Source organism: Sturnus vulgaris, chromosome 5 (genome assembly GCF_052056855.1).
Source record: "Sturnus vulgaris isolate bStuVul1 chromosome 5, bStuVul1.hap1, whole genome shotgun sequence".
NCBI classification, from domain to species: Eukaryota; Metazoa; Chordata; class Aves; order Passeriformes; family Sturnidae; genus Sturnus; species Sturnus vulgaris.
Window position 1 is genome coordinate 6,804,196 of NC_142247.1, and position 22,960 is coordinate 6,827,155.

Below are 22,960 nucleotides of genomic sequence, written 5' to 3' on the forward strand. Positions count from 1 at the left end.
TAACCCTAACCCTAACCCTAACCCTAACCCTAACTCAACTAACCCTAACCCTAACCCAAATAACCCTACCCCTAACCGTAACAACTAACCATAACCATAACGCAACTAACCCTAACCCTAACAGAAGCAGCCATAACACTAACCAAAATAACCGTAAACTTAACCCTAACGTAACTAACCCTATCCCAAACACAAACCCTACCCTAATCCTAACCCTAACCCTAACACTAACCCTAACCCTAAGAAGAAACCAAATAACCCTAACCGTAGCACTAACCCAACTAACCCTTATCCTAACCCAAAAAACCATAAGCCTAACCCTAAACCAACTAAACCTAACCATAAACCAAATAACCCTAGCCATAACCCTAACCCTAACCCTAACCCTAACCCAAATAACCCTAACCCAAATAACCCTACCCTTAACCATAAACAACTTACCATAACCATAACGAAACTTACTCTAACCCTGACAGAAGTAGCCATAACACTAACCCAAATAACCCTAAACCTAACCCTAACCCTAACCCTAACCCAACTAACCCTAACCCTAACCCAAATAACCCTACCCCAACCATAAACAACTAACCATAACCATAACTCAACTAACCCTAACCCTAACAGAAGCAGCCATAACACTAACCAAAATAACCGTAACCCTAACCCTAACCCTAACTCTAACCCTAACCCTAACCGTGACCCTAAACCTAACCCTAACCCTAACCATAACCCTAACCCTAACCCTTACCAAACTAACCCTAACACGAAACCAAATAACCGTAACCGTAACATTAACCCAACTAACCCTAATCCTAACCCAAAAAACCATAAGCCTAACCCTAAACCAACTAACCCTAACCGTACACCAAATAACCCCAGCCCCAACCCAAAACCTAACCCTAACCCAACTAACCATAACCCAAATAACCCTACTCCTAACCATAAACAACTAACCATAACCATAACGCAACTTACCCTAACCCTGACAGAAGTAGCCATAACACTAACCCAAATAACCATAACCCTAACCCTAACTCTAACCCTAATGCTAACCCTAACCCTAACCCAACTAACCCTAACCCAAACCCAAATAACCCTAACCCCAACCATAAATAACTAACCATAACCATAATGCAACTAACCCTAATCCTAACAGAAGCAGCCATAACACTAACCACCATAACCCTAACCCTAACCCTAACCTTGACCCTAATCCTAACCCTAACCCTAACCCTAACCCTAACCCTAACCCCTAACCCTAACCCTAACCCTAACCCTAACCCTAACCCTAACCCAACTAACCCTAACCCAACTAAGCCTAACCCAAACCATAACCAACTAACCCTAGCCATAATGCAACTAACTCTAACCCTAACAAAAATAGCTCCAACACTAACCCAAATAATCTTAACCCTAACCCTAACCCTAACCCTAACCCAACAAACCATAACCCGAAACCAAATAATCCTAACCGTAGCACTAACCCAACTAACCCTAATCCTAACCCAAAAAACCATAATCCGAACTCTAACCCAACTAACCCTAACCCTAACCCAAATAACCCTACCCCTAACCATAAACAACTAACCATAGCCATAACGCAACTTACCCTAACCCTGACAGAAGTAGCCAAACACTAACCCAAATAACCCTAACCCTAACCCTAACCTAACTAACCCTATCCCAAACACAAACACTAACCCTAACCCTAACCCTAACCCTAACCCTATCCCAAACACAAACACTAACCCTAACCCTAACCATAACCCTAACCCTAACCCTAACCCTAACCCTAACCCTAACCCTAACCCTAACCCTAACCCTGATCCTAACCCTAAACCTAATTCAACTAACCCTAACCCTATCCCAAATAACCCTAACCCTAACCATAAACAACTAACCCTAGCCATAATGCTAGTAACACTAACCCTAACAGAAATAGCCCTAACACTAACCCAAATAACCATAACCCTAACCCTAACCCTAACCCTAACCCTAACCAAAACGCAACTAACCCTAACCCTAACAGAAATAACCCAAACACTATCCCAAATAACCATAAGCCTAACCCTATCCTAACTAATCCTAACCCTAACCCTAACCCTAACCCTAACCCTAACCCTAACCCAAATAACCCTAACCCAAATAACCCTACCCCTAACCAGAAGTGGTTATTTTTCATCCAATTTATATTTCGTTCTCTATTTTAAAGGATTGATAGAGTTAGCACAAGTCTTAGGAGCTTTTTATCCCACTCCAACTTCATTCCTTTTCAGTGTAATCACCAGTGTTGGAGAACCAGCAGAGGGAGCACGGCACGTTCCCTTCATCTCTCTCTTACGTAAACACTGGATACTGTTTGAGGGGTTCCTTTAATTTTATTTCCCTGCAAGAATTTTTGCAAGGAAAGGTGATCTACAGCTCTGCTATTCAATCTGTGGAAGCCTTTAGAGTGCTGCATTTCCATGCCAGGAATGATCTGCCTGCTTCCACTGCTCTATTCCTCCTCTTCCTCTCCCCCCACCACAAAATATTCACTTTTCATAGAGTATTTCCAAGCTGGGACACCCATCGTTCATTCCTGCAGAGAATAACACGTCATTAGATTGTCAGGCAAATCATAAAGTTTGTTCCTTGTGAGCAAAGAGAGCTCCCATGCAGCACCAGGACTGTCAAGTGTTAATTTTAAAGATTAGTACTTTGCAAAAAGAAGAGGAGTAAAAGTAGATGTCAGGAAGAAACCTGTGTGTTCCACACTTTGCTTTGTGAAATGTGCATGTATTAAACCAGAGTTTGCCAGAGAGAGTTAAAGGAAACCCAGCAAATTCAAACCCAGATTGAAAACGTGAATTAAGTCATCATCAGCCACACAATCATACAGTTTGAAGCTCAATGCACCAATTATTATGTATTATCATTGCATTTTTAATTAGTAGACAGCCCCATTTTGTGTATTAAAGTTTTTATTCCTTAGTAAGAATTTTTTTAATCACAAAATAGTGTGGAAATATTTAGATAATAGAATTCATGGAGTGCTGGAAAATACTGAATATAAAGATTGATTTCTAATATATCACATACTAAACTGTTCTAAAACAGCTGGTTTCTTGCAGACAGGATTTATTTTTTTTAATAATTTAAGACAGCATAAGCTTGTATCAAGCATAAGCATTGTAACAAAAGTGCAACTTTTTCAGCAAATCCTCCCAAAAGATATTTAACTCAAAATATCATTAACACATATTTTTCTCCCTACAAAAATAGCATGTCAGACATCATTAATTGGATGTATTAACAAGTATTTACATACAGCCACTCTGTAGGCTAGTAAGTTTCTTTTTTTTTTCTTTTTTTTTCTTTTTTTTTTTTTTTTTGTAACGTTGTTTAAACACAGCGTTTGAGGCAAACAGTAGCAACAGCAGCAGCAGATGCACCAAACGGACTGACGGACCCCGGACACGCACACACTCCTCGCCAGGCTGTGGTGTCTCACCTCTTACATAACATTCAAGTGAGATTTCTCACAGTGCTACCTTGGCAACAAACTAAAAATATCTAGGCAAGGTCTTGGTTTAAGCCTTATTATAAAAGCTTTATCTGTGTGATTATCTGGCGTCTGGTTTGTCTCCAGAAAGGGAAATCGCAGTATTTGAGCATGGGATGAGGGAAGAACCCATACGGGAAACTTACCCCAACTGGTTTAATCGTTTCTGATTGCACAGCGAGGTGTTTACCTATGGCCTCCAGTTTCTGTCACTCGGAATTTAGGATAAAATGAGTTCAGGCTGACAAGCTGCTCTGTGTTTTCTTGGGGGACAGAAGGGGGTTTCTTTTTGTAGTTCAGTGCAGTAACATTCATTTTATACAGCAAGGTTTGGGGGAGAAAAAAATCTCTCGGGAACATACTGAATTAAATAAAGATGGGGTGAGAACAAATGCACTTGCCACACCTGTATACCTTAGCCAAAAAAAAAAAAAAAAAAAAAAAAGAAATAAACACAAGGTTATGTAATGGGTCTGACCCTCCTTCCCTTGTACACCCAAAACTTGCTGGAGCCAGCGGCATCCCCGGGTGCTCAAGGCACTGCAGGTTTGGGCTCAGGGTGCATCCTCCACGCTCCGGTTCTGCATAAAGTGCTAGCACAGGTGCTGGGCTCTGCCCTTCCTCTCTCGCCTCGCTCCCCGCCCTCCCCCTGAACCCATCCAGGTCTCCCGGACAACAAGTGCAAGCTCCCAAGTGGGACTTAGGGACACTCTGTATAAACCCATTCCAAGTAAGGTGCCACATTTAATTACTCTATATAGAGAGAGAGAAAAAAAAAGTATCCTTACTATGTTTTCTTCCTTCTTCTTCTTTTTTTTTTTTTTGTTTTGTTTTGTTTTCCTTATTTATGCATTTATAAAGCCAAACATTAAAAAAATACTGAGTAGCAAATTTTATCCTCGACAGTCCTCTGCGGGGGCCGCTCCGGGACCTGCCGCCCGGCAGCGGGACTCCCCCGGGCCGGGCCCAGCATCCCGCGGCCGGCAGCTCCCGGCGATCGCCGGCCCCGGCGACCCCTGCCCTCCGTAGGAAACCGGGGGCGCAAGTGCCGGCCCGACGGCCCCTCAGTCCGAGGGGAGGGCAGCGGCGGCGGGGAGCCCCCGGGGCGTCTCACGGGCCCTCGGCGCCGGGCTCCTCGGCAGCTGCGGGCTCGGGCTCCTCGCCGGGCTCGGCGGCGGCAGCGAAGGGGTGCGGGAGGTGGGGCGTCGGGGGCAGCCCGGCAGCGGCCGCCGCCGCCTTCTCGGCGGGGCCGAGCACGGAGGAGAGGCAGGGGAAGGAGGCGGCCGCGGCGGCCGCGGCGGCGGCTGCCTGGGCCGGGATGCCCGGGTAGAGGAGCGGGATGGGGGCGGCGGGGTAGAGATACTTCTCCAGGCTGCTTTTATCCAGGAAGGGCTGCATGTAGGCGGCGGCGGCCGAGGGGGAGATGAAGTAGAAGGGCAGGCAGAAAGGGGCCGCCGCCGGCTGTCCGAAGGGAGCCCCGCCGCCGCCCGCCCCCAGGGCCATCAGCGAGCCCAGCAGGGCGGCGTCGGGTCTGACCAGCGCGGCCGCCGCTGCCGCCGCCGCCGCCGCCTCGGCGCCCCGCGCCGCCAGCCCCGGCGGGCCGGGCATGGGGCTCCCGCCGCGGTCCAGCTTCAGCCGCTTGGGCGCGGGGGGCACTTCGTCCCCCGACGGCTCCTGCTTGATGGCCAGGGCGGGCAGCGCTCCGCCGGCCGCCGCCGCGGGGCCGCGCTCGGGGCGCGCCTCGCCTTCCCCGCCGTAGCCGCTGTCCGTGTCCGTGTCGGTCTCGGCGCTGAGCTCGGCGGCGTGAGTCCGCTGGATGACGGGCACGCAGTTAGCCTGGCCCTCCGGCTTGTGGCCCGGCGCGCAGGGAGGGGCGGGCGGGGAGGAAGAGGAGGAGGATCCCTTGCTGAGAGGGCCCGGCGGCGGGGAGAGGAGCTGAGGGCCGGGGAGGAACTGCGACGAGATGGAGTGCAGGTGGCCGAGGAGCTGCGCGCATCGCTGCTCGCGGGGGGTCCAGCTCTCGAAGCGGGAGAGGTACTGCAGCACTTCCTTCGCGCACGTCTGAAAGCCCGAGTGGAAGGCGTCCAGGTCGGCCTGCACCGGAGACTTCATGGAGCGCTCCCCTGCGGGGGGAGACCGAGCGGGGACAGCGTTTACCCGGCATGGCTCCGGCATGGGGTGCCCCGCTCCGCGCCTCCCCCTGCCCGCCCCCGGCGCGCCCCAGCGGCGGTGCCCCCCGAGCCCCGCTTACCATTCTGCAAAGCAATAATCTTCTGGTGCTGCTGCTCTGTTAAGGCTGTTAGCGCTTTCAAGTGCTTCAAAGTCAGTTCCAGCACCACCGCTTTCTCCAGGTGTCCTAGCGTCTGCAAAGGCAAGGGTAGGGGGAGGCTTGGCTACCTCCCGGCCCGTTTTGGCTACCACCAAACGCCGCCTCCGTTAACTTCGGTGACACCGGTCCCCGAGTCTCATTAGTCTGCACATTAGGGCCAGGAGGGCGGGCGGGCAGCAGGCAGGCAGCCCGGCGTCCCGGGAGCTGCGCAGCGGGCAGGCTGCCGGCCCCTGCATGCGCATGGGCATGTTCGCTCCTGGGCACCTTACCGTCAGTTTCAGATGCTCGGGCAGTAAATCCTTCAGCTGGGCAATGCATTCGTTAATCCTGTCTCGCCTCTTCTTTTCTATCAGTCTATGTGGCAGTTTGTACGTTTCCTAATTAGCAAAACCCGGAAAAGCCAAGTGTTAGGCAGAGTCCCTCGGAACGCTGATCAAAACCAAAACAAATGTCATGCGGACCACATGCCGCGCAAATTATCGTCAAGGCACCGCTCTCCCTGCCGTGCCAGCTCGCTCGTAAACCCACTTGCCATTTCGGGGGGCAAGTTGTATGCGCAGCCCCCCGGGGATGCTCTTGGGAGCGAAGCTACGCTGCAAAATTCAGCGAACCCCAATTAAGCAGTTAAGCGAGAAGAGAGCCCCAAAAACTTATTCTTACCTTGCTCTCGTCCCTCTTTACGCCTCTTTTGGGTTTGCACATATACAGGGCAGGGTAGTCCAGCCTGGAGAAAAACACAAAGATCCAGCATCGGCAAGGGCAGCGACAGCTTGCCTAGGACCTCCTCGAGTGGGCACACGGGCACCGAGCGCTCTGCCCGAAGGGCCGGGCAAGGGCTCGCCCGGGTCCGCCAGCGGAGGGAGGCGGCGAGCCCCGCGCCCCGCCGGGGAGCCGGAGCCGCTCCCAGCGCTTCGCAGCACTTTCTCAAGAAGACGAAACGCCGTGGAGATACGAGACGGAGATACTGCCCCGGTGCCTTACCCTATAAAATCCCTATGCTCCAGTAGCTGCCTCTCCGGCAAGCGGGAGATTCCTTCATCCATGTCTGGCAGCGGCTGATGTTTCGTCGCTGCTTTTGACTGAGCCTGCGGGATGCTGAGATCAGTCTCGGGAGATCCGCGAGCGACGCTGCGCACATGCAGCCTCCGTCCCCCCTCTCCCGTGCAGTGGCCAAAAGTGTGCGGCGGTTCGTCCCCCCCCCCCCCCCCCCCACCAAGTGCCTCCGCCGCCGCTGCCGCTCCCCCCCGCCCGCCTTCGCTGCGCTCCCCGCGCACACGCCCGCAGCTCCCGCCGCCGCCGCCGCCGCCGCGCCTGCCCGCGGGGCACGCGCGCCGCCAGCCAGCCCCGCACCCGGCTCACGTGCGGCGCGGGCGGGGGCGGGACCGGGGAGGGGACGGGGGGGGTCCCGGGGCCGCCCTGCGAGACAGCGGCTTCCCCCCGTGTCACTGCTGCTGCTGCCGCTGTCGCTGTCACCGTCAGCGTTGCCGCCGTGATGGTTGACACTCTCGCTGTGGTTTTATTATTTTTATTATTTTTCTAATTTATAATAATTATGAAATAATTTTACTTTTATTATTGTATTTTTATATTTTTTAAAATTTGTATCCGGGGAGGAGACTCGTCAGTGGAAAACGTGCCCAGAGGAGGAAAGGGGGTAATAACCGAGCCTCTCTCTTGTCGGGGGCGTTAGGGGGTCACGTTCGCCATACGTTTTCTATAGATTTCTATAGGATGCGTGGGCACGAACAGGCGCACACTCGTGTTACTGCGCGGAGCGCTCCCTGGCCCGGCGCCGCCGTGCCGCAGCTCTCGTCCCCCGGTGCCCCAGCCCGACCGCCGCTGCTCTCGGCAGCTCTCCCTCCCGACCTTTGGACGGGAGCCGGATCTGCCTGCAACGCCAGACCGCGGCAGAAGCGCTCCTCTGTACAGACGGACTCGCGTATAGGGGCACACATATATAAAAATATGTCTATCTCTAATGTAAACACATCTGCTGTTGACGCTGCCCTCGGGCAGCCCGCATCCCTGCGGGGCGCGGGGGGTGACATTGGCAGAGGATTTGCACCGGTGCAGCGTGACCGGCCGCAGTAGCCCCGGGACGGGGCGGGGCGGGAACCCCCCCGCCCGCGTCCCTGCGCGCCGGGCGCGCCCGCGCACCCCCGCTCCCCGCCGGCGGCGGCGGCACCGACAGCCGCCTCCCTAATCCCGTCTCACACTGGTACGAGCACACGGCCGGCAACGTGACCCGACCTGCTGCCACATCACTGCCTCCGGGCTGCACCGGGCGGCCCTGCCCCGCCGCCCCTCGCTAGGAGGCGGCGGCACCGGGCGGCACCGGGCACCCCCGGCTCGGGCTACCGAGGACCGCGTCCCTCCAGCCCCGCGCCCCCCGCCCCTCGCCGGGCAGCCCGCCAGGACCCTCCAGCCAGCGGAAGGATGGGGTGCCGGTGCCCGAGGGAAGGGGATGCTCTTCTTTCCCGTGCCCCTGGCAAAGGCGCCGTCTGTGCGTGCGTGTGTGTCCCCGCGTGTGTGTGTCCCCGCGTGTCCCCGCGTGTGCGCCGTGCCTGCACGCCGGCGCGGCATGTGTGGCCCTGCAACGTGCGGGGTGTGCGGCGTGTGCGGGGAGCGCAGCGGCCCCGGCCCCACGTGCGGGGAGGGGGGACCGGACACCCCCGACACCGCCATCCCCTCTCACAGCCGGGCTTCTCTCCGGTATTCCCTGCGGGAATCACAGGCGGGAAGTGTCAGCTGAGGCGATCCATAGCGATGTGTTTATCCGCGCCGCCAGGGCTGACCGCTTGCTTTTCATTTGGTTCAGTTTTACTTCTTCTCTTCCGCGGGCTCCGGCTCCTGGAGGTGCGTGACCTCCAAATCCGGGCTCCCACAGAATCGGGCGGCTGGGGGAGGCGGGGGAATTACCCCAATAAACACCAAACACGCCCCCGCCTGCCAAAAACAGAGACGGGAACCTCACATCATCCCTGTCTAACGACCGTGCTTTGCAGGTAATCTGGCCAGGAGGCTAACTCGTGATTTTTGTGTGCGGGGGGGCTGCCGAACCGCACTGCCCGTCTGTAAAGTGCGAATGAGGTATTAGGAGCAGCGAAGGCTCTGATGAGGTGTTTGAGGCTCCTGCTTGGCAAGCAGCAAGCGGCACTGCGGGCTTGTACAGCTCTCTCCCTGTTAACTTGATGGCATTTCCACGCTGTCCGTGAAGCTAAACCGGGGACAAAAATAAACAACATACATGTGCCACATGCCTATAGGTTATAGGGGTGGAGGGTCAGAAGGAGAGGCTTGTGGACTGCTACAGAGGTGGGTAGAAGAATGTGCTGCTGGTGAGGAAAGCAAATCGTTACATTTGTTCATGGAGTTATTGAATATTCTGAGTTGGAAGGGACCCACAAGGATCCCGGAGTCCAGCTCCAGACCCTGCAAAGGACAATCCTACCAAGTGCCTGAGGGCGTTGTCCAAGTGCTTCTTGAGCTCTGTGAGTCTCGAGGCCGTGGTCACTTCCCTGTTCCAGTGCTCAACCACCCTCTGGGGGAAGAACTATTTCCTAATATCCAACCTAAATCTCTCCTGGGACATTACCTCGGGTAAACCTGGACTAGAGAGCAGTTCCCTCGTGAAGAGAACAGGCTGCAAGGGAAAGTTGCTCATCAAGCACATATCGGTTGCCCCAAGCCAGTCATCCGTGCTGGACATCTAAGGCAGAGCTGCAGGCTCTCTTGTTAGTCAGTGGAGAGAAACAAGCCGTTTCAGCATGAAATTCCTCTCCTCCTCACTGGACTGGTCCTTGAAAATGCATCAAGAAAACAACCCAAGTAAAAGAAGGAGCTTAACCCTGAAATAAAGTATGTGGAGACCTTTTGGGGGAGTGCTGATTCAAAGGGAGCTTGAACTCTGAAAGAAAAAACAGTTCCCTGCAGGTGATTCCTCCCATGGGCAGGAAAGCAGGGCTTTGAATGGCTTCTGTAACTAACAGATAGGGTGGGGAGCAGGGTGGGTGAGCATTTCTGGAGCAACCTCCTTGTGGAACACCTGGAGCATTTCTGGAGCATTTCTTTGCCAACTTCATCCTCTCTGGAACAACCTGCAGATCTTCAAATTATTTAAAGAATGTCCAGGGTGAGACTTAGCTTCTTGGAGAAGTCCTAATTCTGGGATTCCTCTGGAACCAAGTGGGAACGGAAATTGAAAATTACCAAAGACTCAAAGCATGAGCCAAGACAGCTGGAGACTTTGCAAAAGGAGTTCAAGCAACATCTGGAAACTTCTAAGAGTTTTATAAGAGGTCACCTGCAGACAGGATAAAAGACTTCAGTGTCCAGAGAGAGTGCAAAATTCTTCTGGAAGATTCCCAGTTTAAAGAGGTGATCAGCAGCATGACTATCATGCAAAATAATGTTTTCCAGAAAATAAGAGGCACAACAAAAACTTTGGCCAGTTTATAAGCCAAGATGAACCACAGCAAAGAGTTAAGAAATTAAGAAAATCTGTGAGAAAAGGAAATAAAAGGGTTGCAGGTTAGCGCAGGAAAAAACAGCCTCCTGCTGCAGACAAGAGCCGGCCAGCACACAGCCCATCACCAATATCCACCAGCATTTCCAGTCTCCAGGAGGAAGGAATTAGACTGATTCTCAGATGAATCAGTGCAAAAGCTATGGTGTTTGAGGAAAATACACGTGGGAGATTTGTTCAGCTCTGTCCATAACCATGGCATGAGGGAATGGCTCTGAAATGGGAGGCCTAGGAGTCAGTTTGATGGGGTCAGCTCTTATGTCAGTGAGCTCTTGCCATCAGGAAAAGAGATTAAATTATCTAGTCTGGCTCTATGACTAGAATCAACCATCAAATTTAGAGAGAGCTGCTCAGCTGTGTGCCACAAAGTGGGGGACAAAGACAATTCAGCTGAAGGATCTGGATTATTTTGGTTGAATAACAAGGTATTCAACAAAGAGAAATTGGCCATTGACCTATCAATAGATTTTTTAGTAAGGGGATGACCAGACTGAGATCAGGGAAAAAGGGAACTGCAAGCACATAAAAACCTGAGCTGTGTCAGAGAAAAGATCCTGTAGTCCTGGAGTCCAGGAGGAGATGCTTCAGGAGGAGCAGATAAACAGAGCATGGACATAATGCAAGCTCTCTGCACAGGTCTCCCAGGTCCTGGTGGCCTGCAGAAACTTCGTGAGCCAGGAACGATATTTCTGTGTTTAATGGGAAGCCAAAGATGCCCTAAGAGGCTGAGGAATGTGCCAAGGCTTTAATGTGCCACTCATGGGCTGCAACAGAGCACTGGGCCAGGAAGCAGGGAGCAGTGAGAAGGTGGTGAGTCCTGTCAGCTCAGCTCTGCGGCTCGTGGGGACAAGAAAAGAGAACTTCCACCTCAGAGAGTACCACACACACCCAAGTTATGTAAAGCAAGAGAGACAGGGGCCATGCAAAAACAGAGCTGAGCTCAGAAGCAGAAATAAAATAACCTGAGTGTGGGAAGGTGGTGGGCCAAGACAAGACACAACGTGCAGCAAATCCTTTGCAGAGTTGCAAAATGAGGAAATGGGGGGAGATCCAGCTGGGGGACAGAGTCAGGACCACATTTTTGTGAAGGACTGGTGCAAAAACCTTACCAAGGGGATGCTGGTCACAGTCTGGTATACTTTGGCCCATCTTAGGCCATGTGAAATGGGTGATACCCATAATAATGGGTAATGGGTGAGCTGGGCCAGTCTCCCAAACCTGCCTGTGGGCTAATAGTGACCGAGCTAATCAGCTTGTAGTGGATACAGACACTTCCAAACCTGGGAAAGTCAGAAACAAGGTACTGGAGCAATAAGTGAGGCATGGTGATGTCCTTATAAATTCCAAGAACTGTGCCTTACCCCATAAGTTTGGAAATGCCCTTTAAAGGTGTGTTTCCAGTGCAGCTAATTGTTTGCAGGTAGCTGAGAGCCTGTCCTGCCTTCGGGGACAGTAAAAAATAAAGATGGCTCCACTCTGAGGTCACTGCCAGCCCTGACAGATGGGAGAGTCTGAAGCCTGCCTGGAATCCTGGGACCTTCAAAGGCTCTTCCCCAAGAGGTCAGTCAGATCCTGGGAATGTGATACAGAAAGGATCTCCATCTGTCTGCTGTATGCTTTCCAGGAACATCAACCAGGAACAAGTAAAACAACCTTCTCCTTGAGCTCCCCCTCTGGAGTCCCTGGAAAGAAGCTCTGTCTGAGCATGAAGGCCCCTTGGAAGATGGAATCAGTTTGGCCACAAAAGATCTGAAAGCTGTATATCAACAGGCAGAAAAGACAAAGAAAGAGAAAGATGGGAAAATTGCTTTTTCAGCAAAGCCTGACCTGGCTTTTTAGTGATGGCTGGGGGCTTATGTAAAGCCCCAGCTACACTGGAGAGGCTGGGTGAAGAGGTGGGGAAGGTTGGGCACACAATGCCAACAAGAGGCCTTGGATGGCCTCAACCTTCCAAGAGGTCTGTAATGCTTAGGCTATTTATGGGTACACGCCGAGACCTTTGAACAAGTGCTCGGTGCATGGACAGCATGGCCCGTGATAAGTTCAAGGCTGACAGTCTGTAACTGGTCCCAAAGGGAAGGGAGTTGCTCCAAGAGCAGGTAACTTCAGCCTGCTGCACAAACTGGTGATGGGGAATTTCCACTGAAAAAAGCAAAAGCGAGACTGCCCGGAGCTGGCCCTCTCCCCGGAGCTGCAGGGCCACAGGACTCTGCTCCTGTTACAGAAGGAGATGTGTTGTTTCTAGATGTGCTAACATTGCAAAACCTTGCTTGGGCACAGTGACAGAGGGAGAGCGTTCCAGTGGCCAGCAGAATGAGATTTAGCAGTTTCCACCTGTGCAATTCTTGCCAGTGGTTAAATTTACTGATGAGCTGTGCTGGTGTTTGCACAGAAGGAACAGTGTAATCAGTGTACTGATTTGTACTGGGGTGTAGGCCATGAATCCCTGCACTGGCTCATTCTGTGGGATTCCCAAATGCAATTTGCCCAAGTCTTTAGGAAGATGACAATTTTGCAACTGCACAATTAACTACACCTCTGGTCATAATTGGAGTAGCAGGGATGCCTAATCCAGGCAGAACCTTTGGGATGCAGTGCAGCAGCATCATAAAGAGTTGATTCTTCAGAGGGATGAATGGAGAGAGGAGATGCTTGTTTCCTCTTAAACCACTTGTAGATGTGGAAATACTTCCAGTTCACTTAGGAGAAACAAGGAAGGGAAGTGCCAGAGGAGAAATGTGGGCACCTGAAGGTTCATCACAGAGAGAATCCCAGTGGGATACAACTAGAAAATGAGCTGGGAAACTCTGCTGTCCTAGAGCACAATATACATACATTTGGAGCAAAATGGAGTGTTGGGTACCAAGGGAAAAGCTTTCTGGTCATGGTGGAAAAGTCTGGAGTGGAAGGTCAAATAAGGCATAAAAGTTCTAGTGCATGGAAACAACATATAGAGCACATTGTTAGGTGATGTCTGGAGCAAGAAGGTCTGAGATTATTATTTTAAAAGCTGGCAAATATTTTAAAGCATGCTGTGTTTCTGTACATTTCCAAAAAGCCTTAGCTAAGCTAAGGGAAAAGGTCCTACACTGGTTAAGAAGGATGGAGAAAATGCATGCAGGAGATGAATGCCCCTATTGCAAATAACAGTCCACAGAAACACAGAGACACCCCATGAAACAGTATCTGACAGACTCATTCCATTAATGGGCTGCATTGCCTGGTGTCCTTGGGTTTCTGTCTGAAGCAGATTCTAAAGGCTGCAGACTATTTCACAAAAAGCCCTGGAGCTTGTCTGTTAGGACACCAGTGCCAGATGTCCAAGTGAAAGACATCCTCTCCCTCCAAGTCCTAGGAGGGAGGTATGGGAGGATTGCACAAAGCTCGAGGGAGAAACTCTGAGTCCAGAACTTTTCAGCAGATCTGTGGGGTGGTTGGGATCCCTAAAACAGCTCCATGTGACCACAGCCTGAAGGGTTGGTGTGATTGTTGGGTTTTTTTTCCCAGACTTTTCCAGTCAAGTGGCTTGCTCCTCAGAACTGCCTCAAGTGGTAACACCCAGCATATTCCAGTCCTTTGTGAGGACCCAGAAAAAGCAAAGCACTTCCCCACCATTTTGATGAAAACCTAAGGCCTTCTGCATGCCTTTTATGGACTTTTATGGGAGAAGAAGAAAGAGTTTTGGGTCATGCATAGAAGCACATGTTCCCTTTTTTTTTTCCTTTTTTTTTTTTTTATATCAAGTGGAAATCTGGGATACTTTAGAGTCTTAGAAGAAACAGTGTGAATGTCTTTAAAAGGATAAATCTAGAGCAACACTGTAGGATTTGCTGTATAAGGCCATATGGCACATACCTGGATATTTATGGTGGTTACATACTGTAGTGGGGACCCAGGCTGTCACAAGGACCATTAGAAAATGTAGTAGGAAAACAATAAACTGTGCAAACAAAACTTCAGGGTTTCTCTTCCCCTGTCCTTCCTTCACTACAAATGTAGCTGTGGAAAGCTGAGGCTGGAGAAGTTGAAGCACAGATCCCCTTCCTCCCTGCTAGCTCCAAAGAGGCAGAGATTTGCAGGAGCACTAAATGCACCTTGAGAGCACTCTGGGAGAGGCTGCCTGGAAGGAAATCAAGGAGCAGAAAACTACGAGAAAGGGGAGTGCAAATGTTTTGGATTAGCAATAGGAAAATACCTTCCTGAAGCACACTGTGTAATTACAGTAAATAAGAATGTGTCATTCATCACTTCTTAAATTATTTTCCCTCATTCACAGGATGGTGGGTTTATTAGAGCCTTGTCATTTTGAGCTCCTTGAGAATAAAGGAGGAGGCTGAGAGGTCAGGTGTGGGAGGGAAGCCAAGTCCTTCTAAATCCAGGTGTGCAGGTGTGCAGGATAGTCTCACTCCTCTGTAAAACAGAAACCACCCCATTCCAGACACTTGGCTGCAGACAGGTGAGTGCTGAGAAGATGTGAGAGAAGTCAGAGGAGAAGCCTAGTGTGTGTTTTTGGGGTACAGATGCTACTTGGAGCAGGCTGGCTTTGAGCAAAGAGCCCAACTTCTGTTATATGAGTCCTCCTGGGTTCTGGTTGGGAAGGGCTGAGCTTTTTAGCTAGAAGGACAGGAGGAGAAATCAGGGGATCTGCTGGTGCCTGTCTGCTTCAGCCACCACCCCAGATCTACCTGGAATGTGCAAGCAAGAAATCCTCTGCATTGTATAAACAGCACTGGACTGGAAAGAGAAGTATTCCATAGGTATAGGCATCAGCTGCAGTCCAGCCCCAGACCTCAAGCAGGACAGCACAGAGCTCAGCACAGACACTCAGGAGAAGGGACAGGCATGTGTGGTGATCACTAAAACCCACTGTCCCAGAGGGAAGGATAAGCCAGCCTTTAGACCCATCCTAGCTTGTCAGGACGTATCCAGGATACCTCTGGACCTTGTACCAGCTGGGAAATATCCCCTCAGCCATTGTGCCTGAATTCCCTGCTCTCTTCAGCCTGCCCTTTGCTCCATGCCAGATGGCAGCATGGTCCCCTGTGCTGGCAGTGCTACCCCAAGGTGTGTGGGGCTCTGCAGCTCTTGCAGGGTCTCTTGCCTGCAATGTTATTCACCTCTTTGGGGCTTTACCAGGCTGCTGCAGCTGGGGCAGGAGCAGTGCCTGTCTGTGAGCAGCAGTGGTGGCAGGCCTGGCAAACCTCCCTTCTTCACAGGGAGACTCTCCTCCCCTCGGTGAGCAGGTTTCCAGACAGCTGGCTTTCATGAGGGCGGATTTCAGGAAGGCTCTAAAAGCCAGCCTCGTTGAACTCATCTCCCAGTCCTGTGCTCTGTGTCCTGCTGGGGAAGCATTGCATGACCCCTTCCAGCTGCCGCCAGCCAGGCTTTCAACGTGGCAAGGGGCCGGGCTGTGTCTGGGCAAATGTTTTCTTTGTGCGGTCAGAAAGCAGGGCTGGGCAGAGGCGCCTGCCCGAGGCACATCCTGACAATGAGCCCCTGCCCACCCAGCCCACGCTGGGTCCCGCTCTCCCACGTTGATGGCAGGGACAGCCAGGCTGGCAGTGACCCTGCTCTTCCCCAGGTGCAGTGCTTTTATCTCAGGAGCAGCAGGGACACTCACCCTGCTGGGGAGGGATGCAGGGTGCTGGAAGCAGAGCCCGGGGTGCGCCAGGGGATGGGGACAGTGCCACCCACATGGCTCACCTGTGGGATGTGCTGGCACCCGCTGCCTCCATGGCTTGGCAGCCCAGGAGCACCAGGGACCCCTGTCCACAGCCAGGCATTGCTGAGGTTGCTGTTCCATCATCCCCACACACACACACGTGTGCACACACCCCACAGCCATGATGGTCTGAATCCCCTTTGCATAAAAACGCTTTGCATCCCAGAAGCCAAGCATAAACCTGCCATGCCTGCTGGTGGCCTTGGCAAAGGGAAAGGCATTAAATCACCAAACCCAAGGCTTCAGCATGTGCCTGTTACAGCTCAGGAATTTATGTCAAAGCTGAGAAACGTCTGTGGTATGAAAAGGTCAGTGTTCTGTTTTATTTGCTTCCTTTGCTGTCCTAACAAGGTGTGAGGAGGAAGCTATAGGCTGGAGGAGTGCAGGACTCATGGAAGTGAGCAGGTGAGGTGTGACATCCAAGCCAGACAAAGCAGTGGGTGACGCTCACCCCACCCTCTCACTCGGAGCAATGTCCCCACAAATCTGCTCTGCTGTGAGGAGAAGAAGCCATGCAGCCATTTCAATACTTCCTTTGAACTTTTCCTCTGTGACTTTTCTAAAACAGCCGTGGCCAAAATTCAGCCTGCAGATCTTGGCACAGGGTCCAGGCCTTTGCAAGGAGGTCTCACTTGTGGGATTTCCTGTATGGTACAAACCACTCTTTAAAACCCCCAGTGTATGAAGTCTTTAGCAAGGCAATAAGACCTTGACCAGCAGAGTTTTTTCCTGAAGATCAGAGGCACTGTGAGGTACAAACACCTGCAGCTGCCCTTAGAGCTTGAGCTGAGGTGTGGGAGCTCAGCTGGGCAGAGTCAGGCAAGCAGGACCACTACCACACTCCCATTCATAACCATCTATGGCAAGGAGATTGGAATTAGATGATTTTTAAGGTCCCTTCCAACCCAGGCCATTCTATGATTCTATGATTCCTCAGCCCCACAAACCTGAGGGTGACAAGAAAGCTTAGAGGTTTTTATTACCTTCTCATTTTTCAGATTAGCATAATCATTCCTGTTACATTCTTCATTTTAAACACTTTTTTTGGGTGTAGCCAAAACAATTTAGAGGAGTTTCTCGAAGCTCTGCAGAAGGGGGACAGCAGCTGGGTGCTGGCAAGTGCCTGCAGCAGGACAGTGTGTCTCCTTTATGTCTCCATCTCCTGTGAGGCCACTCCATCCCCTCTCAGGAGCACTACCCTCAACATCTGGGTTTTTTTAGCCTCCTTTCTGGGGCTGTCCACTGCAAAAGTCCCTTCAAAGCACTTGGATGCAGCTCAGTGGCAAAGTCCACGCTGGCAGTTCAAGATCCCCACTGGCACCAGCAATGGAGGCCAGAATCAGGCAAATTTCAGGTTTGTATCTTCATGCCTGGAGAATTCAGGCTAGATGAGACAAGAAGCAGAGACTTTCTCCGTGGAGAGAGGAAAAAGACCCCAAGATGCCACACTGATATCAATCACCTTTCTTTTGCCACTGTCTGGCAGCTGGAACCCTGGCAATAGGAAGCTGGAGGCAGTTTCCAGCCTGGCCTGTGTGCAACATGGTGCCTTAGGGACCTATAATCAAAGTTTTGATTATTAGCGTAACATGGATCATAAAGAGAAAATAGAATGAAATAAAATGAAAGTGCAGCTATCAGCTTCCTTGGAGTTTAGCTTGATCTATTTTAATTTAAATGGAAAATGCCACATAACTTATCTATAACACTCTAAAGCCCTAGTCAGGAACATATTGCCAGCGCTAGATAGTGGCATGTTTTAGCAGCAATGTGATGGACATAAAGCTCTTTAACACACAGAAAACCAGACCTCAAATGCTCTGTGAGGAAAATCATTTGGGCCTTGTCAAGAAAGTAGGGAGCTTGGGGCAGGAAGAAATGCAAGGTAGCTGGCACAGAGTCCCATTGTGTACCTTGGCATCTTTTTATCTGTTTCTGGAAGTTCTGAATGGCAAGAATAGAAAACATCCATGGCAAAGGTGCTGTGAGGCAATTTGTGCACGTGAAGTGTTTCGAAAGCCCTGGGAGCCTTGCCCAGCTGTCATGCAGTGCCCTTGGGCAGGGGGGTCATTGCAATGAGCTCCCAATGTCCCCTCAGCAAAATGGATGGAGTAGCTTCACTGCAGGGCAATTTGTACCACTCCTGAGGGCAGAATGGTTTGATGGGCTCCTTCAAGATTGTTTTCATGTTCACAACAGACTGCAAGCCGAATAAAATTCCCCTTCCCGTCCATAAAGGCTTTAGAGACGTGTGCAAGGTTTGCCTTCTGGAAATGCCCCCCTCACGTGGAGCTGGCACCCAGCTGGCAGGGACTGTCCCCGTGTCCTTGTGCCATGGCCCCGGGAAGGCAAACCTCTCCCAGCTCCCTGCAGCACACTCGAGCTCCCACTCGATGTGCAAAGCCCCAGGGTGGTGTGGAGAGCGCTGCTGCAGTGCCTGGCACCGATATCAAAGGCAGGTACGTGGCCTTATTTCCCACCCGAGGCAACTGCAGGACGGCGCCGCTTCCCTGTGCAGGGGGAAGCTGGTGCACAGGGCCGGAAGCCATCATGGAACAGCCAGCTCAGGAAGGGGCCAGGGCCAAGATTTTGTTTTTAACCTGTTTCTTGTTTATTTAAGCCTTTGAGGAAGACGAATAAAAGCAGCCAGTGATCGAGGCGGGCTGTGTTGCAATGGGAGCTGCGTGTGCTGGCCGGGTCACGGCGAAGGTGACCTGTGTGACAGTGGACACCGCCTGTCCGGCCACTGCTGAGCCCCACAGAGCCAGCAGCGGCTGGCACAGCAGCCAGGCTGCTCAGAAAAGGTGTCCTGAGCACATCCAGCAGCAGCTGGTGCTTTGGCTGGCTGCAGGAGAGCTGTGCTGCCTGCCAGGCAGCGCCTGGGATCAGGGCGCTGGAGCTGCTGCAGGGGGAATTAGAGGCACAGATGTTTTGGTTGTTTTGTGCAGAACTACTTAGAGTAGCTCGTTCCCTTTTGCAGAGAGGCATCAGCTCCAGATGCCTGGTCCCAAATAGTGCTGCCTCCTGCCCCAAGAACAGGGACAGGCCAGTCCTACAGAGCTTCTGCCCCTCTGTGCAGCACCAAGAGATGCAGCACTGCCACATATTTGATGCTGCAAAGGAACAGCAGCAGATTTGCCACCATCAGCCGGTTTTTGATGCAGTTCACATCTCCCTTGCCTCGTTCATGCTCCCCAGTTCAGGCTCCAGGTTTTGCTAAGGGCACATTCACATTCCATTAGAGCAATGCTCACCAGTGGGAGCAGTGGTCCAGGTATGGGCTGTGGGGGAATGTCTGTCCACTCTCCCCCATCTGGACCAGCTGCTACTTCCCCTGTTTGCAATCTCACAGCGCACTGCTTTGGGAGAACACTGCTTTGGGAATCCCCAGTTATTTCCAACAGGTATCAGCAACGTGGAGCTGGCAACTGGAACTGGGACTGGGATCACTGGGATGGAATTTGAACCAGAATTTGACTGTGGAGCTGGGAGATAAACCCACAGTTTCCTATTGTAGAGAATGTAGACTCAGGTAGAGGTATCTTGTTGTTTTTAACAGGCAGAAGATTAGTGCCTGTTTGAAGTAATCCCATTTTTTAAAAGGGTAAATAAGATGTAAAAATTGGACTAAGTGAGAATGTCACCATGGGGAGGGTCTGACTGGGGCTTGGGGTCAAATTACAATGTGTGGAATAAAGTGAGAGCATCGTGGGTTTGGATTCTCTAACTTTCATCAGTAGGAGCTACCTTCACCTCTTAATATCATTTTAAAAGGACCCATAAAGGGCACTTGGTTTAACCCGTTTCAAAAAGCTCTAAGCCAATGTTAGGATGCTTTTCTGAAATGCTCCATTCCCCTAAGAGAGTGGATGGACATGTCATAATCTATTTGTAATTCTCCTTCCAAGTTTGCTTAAAAAGTAAATGAAGCCATTTCAGAAATCCTTCTGACCAAAAAAAAACCAGCTCTGGCCAGTCATTTCAGACTAAACTAATGCAATTATCATTCTTATCCATATTGTCATGCAGTTAGTCCCGCTGAGCCTAGCACTCAACTGTCCTGATTTTTCATCATAAATTCTCTTTGTTCCTCTTCAAGTATTACTCCTGATTAAGGTCTGTGATTTGAAAAACTTAATGTCAGATTTTAAAGTGACAACTGATTTTTCTTTGAGCAAGTTTGTTTTGTATGGATAAGCTTTTACACAGCATTGACATATTTTTGACTCCTCTTTACCTTTCGGTTTCCTTTGTAGATATTCTTCTTAATGTCTCTGAAAAGATTGTTGAGCTTGTGCTCTCAGAGACGGTAACAAACCCTCTTGCAGGTGTTGTTGTGCAGCGGGGGGCAGACATGAAATGGAAGCTGGCACCAGGAATGCAAATTCCCGCTGCAATTTGGGTCACATGTCCAAAGGGAATTATAATTCCTCACATGCTTTCTCACGCAGCAGGACACAGGACCAGGGGACTGCTGCCTTGGACTGGGCTCTCAGCTTATCTGCTCCACTCTCTTCTCTCTGGAGGTGCCCAGTTGTGAAGTCCTGTAAACCCAGAGCGAGAAACTCCAGAATGGCCAATCCTAACTTGCTTATAGGAAAATATTTTCCTAACCCTAGGCATATATCACTTGGCATGTCCCCTGAAGAGCTCTGGTTTATATCCCTTCTGCTTGATTATCTCCAATGAGGTAACCCTGGAGATATTCACAACCTTTATAAATGCCCATCCATTTTTTTCAGATCCTGAGCTCTGTGTCTTGGCAATCTCCAGTGGCAATGAATCCCAATCTTGCAATGCTCTGCTAAGTACATCCCCATTCCTCCTGCCATTCACTGCTCATTTTTAAGATCAAATCAAACATTCCCATTCCCATTCCCTGGACTTTCTTGCCCCAGCCTCCCTCGGGCTTTGCTCTCTGCTTTCTGTATCCATCAGTCAGTACCACGTTTATTAATGTTCCCTTCCATCCCATGATCCACCTTTGCGCAAGAGCTTTCCAGTCCTCTTGAGCAGGAATCTCTTTGGCCCTCGAGGCACAGAATTGCCTGCCCTCTTGGGCATCTCTCTCCCTCCTTTACTGCTCCTCTCCAGGACTGCAGATGTGATATGGACTATTTTGAGGTCTGGGCACAGGGACTCACGTTATAGATAAAACTCTACTGAAATCAGGAGTGGTCTCAGCCAAGGTACGAATAAGATTTGCTTTTGTTATCCTGTTATGCCTGATCTGGGCCAAGAACTACAGCAGGGTCATCAGCCAGGGTCCAGCAATTCCTTCCTGCAGCTTCTATTTCACCATGGCAAGCCAGACCTCCACCCTCACCTTCCTTGTGACACTGAGACCACCAACCTGCCCATGCCAGGACTCCTTACAGAGCTGCACAAGGCCTCACTAGCACCAGAAACCTCATTTTGTGTAGGAAAATGTACGTCCATAATCCCTGGTTGGGATCCACAGTGCTGGCAGCGGGCAGTCTGCTCTCAGCCGTGCTGGTGGATAGAAAAGGTGTAAAAAGAGTAGGAGAGGGATTATAACAGCTATTACAGCTATCAGAGGAACAAAAAAATTAATCTAGCACAGACATGGTACTCACATGGCACATGGAGAGCCATTGGAGCGAGGGTTTGACTGGCAGCATCCTTTTGATAGTGCCTGTGAGAGCAAAACCAATCCTTCAAGTGTTCCCAGTTCAGCCTTGAGTTGTGGTTGCCCAGAGCAGAGCTCCTGGGCTCTGGACACCAGGCAAAGCCAGCAGGGAGCTGCCAGAAAACACTGCTGGCACTGCAGAGGAGGCCCCTTGTAGACCTTTTGAGCTGCTTATGGGTGCCTGAGACAAAAGGCTGGTTTTGCTTTTGCCTTGTTGTTTGAGCTCAAGGTTGGACACTCCTGGAGCAGTGAATGCCCAAGGGCATGGACTGTGCCCATATGAAGTGGCCTGTGCTGGCAGGAGGTGGATGACAGTCACAGATACCACTGACATAATTTTAAGCCTGGGTGAACACACTGCAGCTGGACAAACACTAAGAAAAAATGGCATTTATACACCTTGTATAGGCAACTGGACTATAGGCAGCTCTGGTAGGGATGTTTGCTTTTCAAGTTACTCAAGACATCCCATTATACAACCCTCTTTTCAGTCAACTAAAGCTTTGCCAAGCATTTTGAGGTGATTTTTTCCATGCTGTATGGCTGCCTCTGACATCTTTGATGGAAAGATCCAGCCAAATGGGCTGGGCCAGCACCTGGCACCATGCACAAGAGGACAGGGCAGAAGAAATTGTTTTGCACCACATGAAGTGCTTCTGGTGACCTTTTTGCTGAATGGCTTGAGCATAGCCTTGCTTTAGAGCAGGGGTTTGGAATTTGGCACGAGGGTTCAGTGGCATGTCAGGGGTTTGCCCTGGCTCTTTCCACTGCCTCCCACCCTGCACCACCTCCCTGCTGCTGCCAGTCCCTGCATTGTCTGAGGTGTCTCACCTGGAACCTCCTGGTTTTACAGCCCTGCTGATGAGCCATGGGACTGCCAGAGCAGCACGAGACCATGGGATTTGTCCTTTTGTGATTTGAAAAGCTACATTCAGAAAGTTGTGTTAGAAATTATTACAGCTGCGCAGTGAATTACTGAGAGGTTTAGAAGTGCCAGGATTGAACTGACCTGTACAAATTAAATTCACTGTCCAAAGCTGGTTTAAAAGAGATATCTGCTGCTGCTTTCTTCATCTCACATAGCTGACCTTTCCATCTGAAGTTTCCTGTAGTTTTAGTTACAGTTTATTAATAACCCCTAACTTTTTGGTGCTTTTTTCAACATAGTTTGAACTGGAAGTTCCATATTT

At 50.8% G+C, this 22,960-nt stretch overlaps 1 protein-coding gene across 1 annotated transcript; it reads right to left on the reverse strand.

The window, feature by feature from the left end:
* Window positions 1–3,103: 3,103 nt before the first annotated feature.
* On the reverse strand, window positions 3,104–7,065 carry BHLHE41 (basic helix-loop-helix family member e41). The gene is made up of 5 exons (XM_014889081.2): window positions 6,855–7,065; window positions 6,534–6,597; window positions 6,143–6,250; window positions 5,796–5,907; window positions 3,104–5,667 (listed from the first exon to the last, which is right to left on the reverse strand). The coding sequence occupies exons 1-5, from the start codon at window positions 6,914–6,916 to the stop codon at window positions 4,655–4,657; spliced, it is 1,359 nt and encodes a 452-aa protein (XP_014744567.1). The 5' UTR covers window positions 6,917–7,065; the 3' UTR covers window positions 3,104–4,654.
* Window positions 7,066–22,960: the final 15,895 nt, after the last annotated feature.